This window comes from Mytilus edulis, chromosome 7, assembly GCF_963676685.1.
Source record: "Mytilus edulis chromosome 7, xbMytEdul2.2, whole genome shotgun sequence".
In the NCBI taxonomy this organism is placed as follows: Eukaryota; Metazoa; Mollusca; class Bivalvia; order Mytilida; family Mytilidae; genus Mytilus; species Mytilus edulis.
This window is the reverse complement of record NC_092350.1, coordinates 5,601,600-5,611,087: the sequence shown is the minus strand read 5'-3', so window position 1 is coordinate 5,611,087 and position 9,488 is coordinate 5,601,600. Positions and strand designations below refer to the sequence as shown.

The following is a 9,488-nucleotide window of genomic DNA, read 5'->3' as shown; positions in this document are numbered from 1 at the left end:
CACATGTGGAGCAGAATTTGTTTCCCTTCCGAGACACCTGTGATAACCACAAGATTTTAGTGTGTTTGCTTGTCTTAAGTTTTTTATGTTGTGTCTTTTGTACTATTGTTTGTCTACTGATCATTTCCTTTCTAGACATGGTGCTTCAATGACTCATAGGTACCTTTCGTCCCTTTTTCTTCAATATCACAGATAAAATTAAGCAGATTAAATATCTAGCACATTGTGGTAGAAAACAATTAATGTATTCGAATCATTTAAACCATAACAACAACACATACTAATATATTTTGAAACAGACAAAAAAGAATTTTATAGTTTTATTTTTGTACAACAATGAACTTTATAAAAATGATAGAAAAATAGTTTGAATCTAACAATGATACAAACGGATGCTGTTTGTACATAAAATATAACATAACAATTAGTTAAAGTTCTGAGCAGTTTAAAAGCACTTTCTGTGGACAATGGATGGACCTGCCTCGTCGTATTCCTGTTTGCTTATCCACATCTGTTGGAAGGTTGAAAGTGAAGCTAAGATGGAACCACCGATCCATACGGAATATTTCCTTTCTGGTGGAGCAATAATCTTGATTTTCATTGTTGATGGAGCAAGTGCTGTGATTTCTTTCTGCATACGGTCGGCAATACCTGGGTACATGGTTGAACCACCAGATAATACGGTATTAGCGTACAAGTCTTTACGGATATCAACATCACATTTCATGATACTATTGTATGTTGTTTCATGTAAACCTGATGATTCCATTCCCAAGAAAGATGGTTGTAACATGGCCTCTGGACACCTGAATCTTTCATTACCGATAGTGATAACCTGTCCGTCAGGTAATTCGTAACTTTTTTCTAATGATGATGATGATGCAGCTGTGGACATTTCTTGTTCAAAGTCTAAAGCTACATAGCACAATTTTTCTTTAATGTCTCTAACGATTTCTCTTTCGGCTGTGGTTGTAAAAGAATATCCACGTTCTGTTAGAATTTTCATCAAATAGTCTGTGAGATCCCGTCCGGCAAGATCCAACCTCATAATAGCATGAGGAAGGGCATAACCTTCATAGATGGGTACTGTATGGGATACACCATCACCAGAGTCCAACACAATACCAGTTGTACGACCAGAAGCGTATAATGACAAAACGGCCTGAATAGCAACGTACATAGCTGGGGAGTTGAAGGTTTCGAACATAATTTGGGTCATCTTTTCTCTGTTGGCTTTAGGGTTGAGTGGAGCCTCTGTAAGTAAAACGGGATGTTCTTCTGGTGCAACACGGAGTTCATTATAGAAAGTGTGATGCCAGATCTTCTCCATATCGTCCCAGTTTGTTACAATTCCGTGTTCAATAGGATATTTCAGTGTGAGAATTCCTCTTTTGCTCTGGGCTTCATCACCAACGTAGCTGTCTTTCTGTCCCATACCAACCATTACACCCTAAAGCAAAAAACGTGTATAATATTAATTGAATTGGTCATATGATCCCTAAAATTCACAAAACAAATAAAGATAAAAAGTCAGAATGTGTATAAAAAAAACCAAAGAAACAAATACAGAATACAGAAAAATGCGGTACCTTAGAACAGAGAAAGGATACAAATACCTAAACAAAAAAATTAAGAACACAGAAATTAAGAACCCCAATACAGATCATCTTTCATATTAATGTCGGTTTAAAGCTCAATATATCGTATGTTATGTCCTTCTGTGTGTGCTCCTACGACTCTTAACCAAAGCATTTGTATTATTACTCATAGCTACATATAGGCAGGCTTCCTGGTATGTGTTAAACGTGTGAAGTTTTTTTTAAACTGGTAAATTTCCAACATACATATTTATATAAGAAGATATGGTACAAGTGTCAATGAGACATCTCTCAATCCGAGTCACAATTTGTAAAAGTAAACCATTATAGGTCGATTTCAGGTCTCCAAATATGTACGTTTCATTTGAAGTTTTCCTTCCTGTGTTTAAGCTTTTCATTTTGCAATTTTATTAGGGACTTTCCGTTTGGAGTTTAGTATTTTTGTAGTTTTCCTTTTTTTTACACGATATTGCGATGACATTAAACAGTGGCCGATCCAGCCATTTAAAAAAGGGGGGGGGTCCCAACCCAGAGTAAAGGGGGGGGTTTCAACTATATATATATATATATATGCTCCCATTCAAATGCATTGATCGTCCCAAAAAAAGGGGGGTTCCAACCCTCGGAAACCCCCCCCCCCCCCCCTGGATCCGCCACTGTTAAATTTCAACACATATACGTATTACTAAATTGCAGAGTATATTGTGTTTGTATTTTCTGCATTGGTGGTTATTGTGGATTTCTTTTGGAAAATGACTTGCTTTGTATATGATTCGACCATACACGGTCTGAAACTCAGAACTTTATCTTCCAGTTGAAGCTATCTTGGGCCTTGTGTTTAGTAATATGCATAAAAAATTGTAAAAGGTCAGGTCTAAACCATGGTAAACAAAGCCTTTTTATGTTTGTATTTTTTGTTTTTATAAGTGGATCAAATTTTCATAATGTTCGCTTTATAATTTTTGTCCTCCTCAGATGTTACTGGTGAAATCTGTTTATTGGTCTGTTTATAACACACTTGACCTAAACAGGAAATTGTCTCGGTGACTGTGTTCCCCGGATTGAACTAAATAGCGATAAGGTGTAATGAATGTCAGCAAACATGCCAGCAATCATTAGGTAATGTTTTAATCAATGAATTATCCTAACCATAGGCCAGTCCTTTCAATCGGGTTCTATTGACTTCTTTTCCATTTATACGAAATAAAATTTTGTACGATAACAAATATGTTAAAATACTCCCACTCAAAGTAGAAATATTCAAGTCTTGTACTTATCGGGTCACACAAAAATGTACTGTCATTGTCACATGTGGTTACCATATAAGGCGTTGTTCCGCTGATTGCGTTTATAGTCAATGGTCAAAAAACACAATTTAAGCATTTTAAGTCGCTAATATTGAATTTCTGATATATGGACAAACAAAACTTAATAAAAACTCAAACAAAAGGAAATAGAAAGTGAATATTGATTTGCTGACAACACAGATTTGTTTGTCTATTAAATCGTTAAATACATGGGCGTGACCAACGCTACTCGAGTATACTCCTAATATGGGCAAAAGCAACGTGTACCGGCATTTCACATTGTATTAAAACTAGGCGCTGCCTTTTTCGAATTTCTTGAGATTTTGTCTTGACACATAATTAAGGCAATTGAAATAAGGGGTGGGTCCAGCCGTTTTTAAAAGGGGGTTCCGAACCCAGGATAAATGGGGGGTAAGGGGTTCCAACTCAAATCTCCCTATTCAACTGCATTGATCGTCAAAAAGGGGGGTCAAACCATCGTAACCCCTCCATCCCCACCCCCAACACCCTGGATCCGCCACTAGATTTATAAGATGATAAAAATACTTCATACAAAATAAAATGTTATGTGAACGTTTGAACAGAACTCATTCCCTTGTGTATACCGATAGCTTTACTATTGAACACATATTGAACAGGTGTAATGTACAAACCTGATGCCTGGGTCTTCCAACAATGGATGGAAATACAGCTCTTGGAGCATCGTCTCCAGCAAATCCAGCTTTACACATTCCTGATCCATTGTCAATTACCAAAGCTGCTACATCATCGTCACACATTTTGAATTTGTTTAATTTTCTAAGCTGGTTACAACCTTTCTATTCCTCTTACAACTAATGACTGGGAAGACTTTAAAATCCACACTTGTTTTATTCAACGGACTTCCTCGTTTTGCACCTTGGGAAAAAAGCGATTTATATTACCATATATGGCGATAAGAAATGAATCATTTGCATATGAATATGGTAAAAGCTTTCCATTTAATAGCGTGTTTACGTTAAGTGTACTGTGTATTGAAGCATTCTGACCTCACCTTTTATTATAGATCACAGGTAATTTTACAACTCGTTAGTATTGTATTTGATGTTAAACCTCCAGGTATATAAACTTTTTTACTTAACAAATAGTATGCATTCTTATAATGGGAGTGCACACAAGTTTAAGTTACACATAAATAAAATATGGATTTTTTAAATTACATCCAAACGACGATACACAATTCAAATACAACATAACAAAGGGAGTTTCCTTTTAAAATCCCGTTCTTTTATTTTTTCTTCCTTTTAAAAATTTAAATAGGTTGATTAATTTACTTGTGAATTTAGATGTAACATTTGAAATGTGCTCATGTTTTATAAGACATTCACGCTATTATCACAAAAGTATACGTAGTATAAAAGGAACGTTAAACTAGCAGTTGTGAAACCGGCGATTCTTCGAAGAGAAAACCTTGTGAAGCGGAAGAATGGAAGGAACATCACTTGACCGAAAGTCGATACTGGAAGTAAATGGAATTAGATGGAGCGGAATTCAGATTTTTTTCGAACGGGATTTAGAATGAATGTCTCGCTTGTTTTTATCCTTCTAAAGTATGGACTTTTTTGGTGCAAAATGTTTCAAGAAATTGATGTGAAAATGTCGGTTCATCACACGAATGGCTTTTGAATCAATGAAAATGTCGGATTACACTTCCTTTATAAGCAAAACAAAAATGTAGAACTACAATTTGCACTTCCTTAAGCAAAACGAAAATGTAGAATTGCACTTCTGTAAAATGAAAATTTAGAAGCTACAAAATACCAGATACTTACGCTGAAGAAGCAATTATTTTTTGTTGTTGAAATGTATACAAAATTAAAATATCATTTGTATATATATATTTGAGCAGTCGGTTTGGTATCGGATTAGTGAAAACTCTTCCCAAAAATGTTACACGAATTTGAAAGTAAGATTATTATTTGCCGTTCATTTTTGTGCTCAAACATTCGAAAAACACTTTTTAAGAACATTTGCTTATATTTATTTTTAGGCTTATCAAAGGTATCTGCTGTTTACTTCACTGATATGGAATTTAAAAAGAATATGGAAGGAAAATTAAAAAAAGAATATGGAGATGTAGTTTGATGCATATTTAACAACTTTCTACCAAAAACTTGAGTCTCAAAACCTTCCGGTTACCATGCAGCCTATAACAACGAACAAAAACCATAATGTATAAAGAGCATTATAAGACCGTGTGGATGACAAAAATATGAAACAATTCAAAAAAGAAAACCGACATCATGGTTTAAAACCAATGCCAATGATCATTTCAACACCTATTTTCTATTTTTCCTAACTTTCCTATCTTAAGGGCTGATGAAACTACTTTTATATTTAATCGGTTCTTTTGTGTTGCGTTTTTAAACTGAATACTTCGGACAGGTAGCAGCAGTTTAGTTTGTTGTCATCTAAATATCAAAAGTGATTCTTAAAGCACGATTACGCTATCCGTTTTATTTCTATCCAGAGTATTTTTTTTTCAAATCTCAATTCCTTTTCTGTGGAAAACCCGTATATAGAACATTTTTTTCATAGCAAAATTTGCCAAAAGCTCCCTGTCCCCCTCCCTAAATCCGCCTCTGCGGTACATGTTTTCTAACCATAGTGGCGTTCTACATAACAATATCAATAACTATTCGTCCTCGATCATATTTTGAAAACAAAACTTTTACCAGATTTTAAATGTTTACAGATTTAAAACTTTTTTTCTGGTTTATTTAGAATGGACCACTACTTATCTATATTACATCATTAACTTGAACGTCTAGTGAGACGTTTAAAATCGTTTACATGCTATACGGTTTCAAAATCATGAAAGTTAATTTTATTATTTGATTGATTAAAATTTAAAGCATTAGTATAAAACTAGATAAATTAGTAGCTATGAGTGCATTTCTTCCTAACACAAACGATGCAAACGACTAAGCGCGCACATGTTTTGATCATTTGTTTCTTACATAGTGTAACGTGTACGTAAGCGTGTCTGTTTCTATTTTAGAATGAGTCCGTTACCAGTTTGATACCGAAACTGTTCTATTTACAGAATATATAACAAACAATCTTTATTTATAAATTAACGTCAATGAACCAAAATATGTACAACTGCACTTATACACTATTCTACTTAAAAGAGGGACGAAAGATACCAAAGGGACAGTCAAACTCATAAATCTAAAATAAACTGACAACGCCATGGCTAAAAATGAAAAAGACAAACATACAAACAATAGTACACATGACAAAACATAGAAAACTAAAGAATAAACAACACGAACCCCACCAAAACTAGGGATAATCTCAGGTGCTCCGGAAGGGTAAGCAGATCCTGCTTCACATGTGGCACCCGTCGTGTTGCTTATGTGATAACAAATCTGGTAAATAGTCGAATTCGGTAAGTCACATTCATGAAAGGGAAGGGGATTGTAGTTACGACGTAAGGAACATATCCGATATCATTTGTGAAACGATTATTCCATAACGGTCAACCAACTCGTGAGGGCGTCCGTAAAATTTACGAAGGGATGATTTCAACTTCACCATTTGGAACTCTTGGTTTAATAGCTTCCTTGTGAGCAGCAACCCTCTCAAGAAAATCATGATAGGGAATGCAAGCACGGGAATATTGTATCAATTGGGAGACATATACCCCGTATGCAGGTGCTTCTGGAATGTTGCTACTTAGAAATGTAAAGTTCACAATTGGAAAGCTGAAATCATCTCTTTTGTCGTAAAGTTTTGTTTCCAACCGACCCTCATTGTCAATTTCTAGATGTAAGTTAAGATATGAAAAACACTGATACAAATTTGTATTCTTACAAGTTTACACACTTGTGTTTGTTCCATTGGTACAATTATGTACTTTACAAGGTGGTCACAGACTCACTCTTGTCCTATACGGTACAATACGGTTCAGCTTGTAAACGTACAAGTCCGTATTTTTTGTCGTTGGTGTGGACGTCGATGGTGCGGACTTCTTAGCTATGTAAGCTTCTAGACGGCGTTTGTTCCTGTCTGATCTAGCTTCTGATGACCGTTTCCGTGTCTTTTGTATTGTAGGTGACTCGGTCTGCACTTCATGTTGTCTGGACTTTTTCCATCTTATTACTAGCTTGCAATCTCCATTCCTTGCTGAGAGGTCCCAGTTGGCGGTTTGATGTACAAGTAAGTGTACAATGGTGAAGATATCGCCAGTCAACAACGAAGGTGAGCATGACTCACTGCTTGAGGTCATAACGATCCACCTCTGCCTGACATGTTTAACTAAATGTGGTGATTAGTCAAATAATACCTTGTTCTTATGTTGTTTTTTTTATCTTTATTGTTCTTATGTCTCCGAAGACTTATGACAATCGACCCTGAGCTAGGAATCTCACCTGCTTATATACCCTAATGGTAGCCGTACCATTATTGATGGAGGGGTGTTCTTCCAATGTGTCTCATTACTCGTATTGACAGTTTCCTTTGGAACACCCCTTCAAATTTGACCTGACCCAAAGTTTACCCGCGAAACATCTGATTCGTTTATTAGTTTATTATAGTTTATACAAAAACATAAAATAAGGCTTCTGCCGAACTGTACCAATGTAAACAATTTAACCTTAGATACAAAATCATCACAATAGGTTTGCAAAGTTTACATATAATGGATAACGAAATCAGATATCGATATTTAAACTAGATTGATCCTCGAGTATCTTTTAACTGTAGGTTAACATTTTTTTGTATCTTAGTGCTAGATAAAATTGAATCACCAATCCGGTTTTATTTACTGTCTGTTTCACTTTATATAAACTGATGAATATTAAGGAGTATAGGTGTAACACTGTAAGATAGGGAGCTTGTAGTGCCAATCCTGCAGATGCACCTAAGATTAGCCTCCGTTTTTGATTGCGTTTTGATTTCTTAAGTCTTAGTTTTTTCAATCTGTGTTTTTCGTTCTTGTCATGGCGTTGTTTATGATAAAAACCATCGAAAACTAATCGACTATAGGAAGAAAAGCTTCACTTATGGACTTGATCAAAAACTGGTCAAGATTAGCAGTCCTGGACTAAGCTATCAAGATTCTACCAATTATTAAACACTAATCTATATTAAATATAACATGACTTCTACAAATCATACAAAGACAATATTGTTGAAGGTCAAGGTATCGTTTTTACTGCACCACGGACATGATGGTAAGTAAAGGGAGGCCAAAACGCACAAAAGCCAAGCAAGTCTTAAAAACTAAAGATACGAAAGCTGAGCAACACGAACCCTGCTAAAAACTGGGGGTTATCTCATATATATGCATATGATCATGAGGCTTGTTTCATTCGTTTGGAGATTAACGAAACTGAGCCGAAGAAGAGCAATTGTAACACAGAGAATATTAGCTGGACGTCAACTTGTTTTACGGCCAAACTCACTTATAAAGTAAATCAAAAAGAATTGTTTTACTTTTGTAATACTAAAGGAAGAATTACAACATGTGTACAGTTTTTGTAAATTATAGATTTATACCAACAACTACTGTAAATGTAATTTATTTTGTCTTTCTAGGAATCAGTCGATAATAGTTGTTTCCGTGTTGCTGACAATCGAACTTTTACATTCAACTACAAGGAAGATTTTAACAGGAAAATGTTACCGGAATGAATATTTTTTTTAACAAATTCAATTAAGTTGTAAAATTTGCTTGTTTCAAATCGTTTTATTTTTGTAACACAACAGAAGGAGTAACAACTCAATCTTATTTCTTACTTTAGGTGTACATTTGTTGGAAATTAAAATTAGCTTATTTGAGAAATATGGTATGTATTTGGTCTATCTACGAACCAGTCGTTTAAAAACAGATTTTATGTTTAATTTGAAAAAAGCTAGCATTGGAAACGTATAAAAAAAGCTTTTAAAAAATAATACCAATGACAGGTTAAAAGAGTCTAAAATTATGTATACAAACAAACCTGGCCGTGTCTGAGACATGTAAGATGAGATAAGATAAGATAAGAAAATCAGATTTATTTTGATTCAGCATTTAAAAAACTTAAAACGAAATATAAAAACATATACATAACATAAAAATAATAACAACAACATGCTTTACGTTTACAAAATTTGGAATAATCATAACATATATTATCACAGGTGTATTATGTATCGCATATATTTTCTTCTTTATTTTGTTATTTATTCAAAAATTTCACATTAAATTTTTGTCTTTGCCTCTTTCAAAATTTCAGATTCATATAATTTTTAGGCAACGTTATAAGTAAACTGAGAGTAGACGTCTCATTATAAATCTTTCTAACTTCTCTCCAAACTACTCACGTTATTTTCGTCTTATTCGCAATAACCTATAACCTGTAATAGCTTGAAAAATATTCACAATAAAATCAAAATCTGTTAATTTTTGTCTTTATCTCATGCATATGTTTTTTAAATATCTCTGATCATTAAAAAGTAAAAATTATTTCCAGACTTCATTTCAGTAACATTACAAACGGAAATAGTTCAATTAAAAAAGTCTTTATATTTTTCAAGACAAAGTCTTTCATGCACT

At 34.2% G+C, this 9,488-nt stretch overlaps 1 protein-coding gene and 1 long non-coding RNA gene across 2 annotated transcripts; one reads left to right on the top strand and one right to left on the bottom strand.

Moving 5' to 3' along the window:
• Window positions 1-307: 307 nt before the first annotated feature.
• Window positions 308-4,128, bottom strand: LOC139529800 (actin-3-like). The gene is made up of 2 exons (XM_071325714.1): window positions 3,559-4,128; window positions 308-1,450 (listed from the first exon to the last, which is right to left on the bottom strand). The coding sequence occupies exons 1-2, from the start codon at window positions 3,682-3,684 to the stop codon at window positions 446-448; spliced, it is 1,131 nt and encodes a 376-aa protein (XP_071181815.1). The 5' UTR covers window positions 3,685-4,128; the 3' UTR covers window positions 308-445.
• On the top strand, window positions 3,864-5,386 carry LOC139529801 (uncharacterized). Its single transcript, XR_011665896.1, has 2 exons — window positions 3,864-3,957; window positions 4,935-5,386. It is a non-coding gene; the product is annotated as an uncharacterized lncRNA (long non-coding RNA).
• The last annotated feature ends 4,102 nt before the right edge of the window (window positions 5,387-9,488 follow it).

Bases quoted from the DNA above. Each gene is read 5' to 3' on its own strand.
- LOC139529800 (XM_071325714.1), bottom strand. From the start codon at position 3,684: ATGTGTGACGATGATGTAGCAGCTTTGGTAATTGACAATGGATCAGGA. The intron at 1,451-3,558 runs GTTTGTACATTA...TTTTTGCTTTAG, and splicing joins TTGGAAGACCCAGGCATCAG to GGTGTAATGGTTGGTATGGG.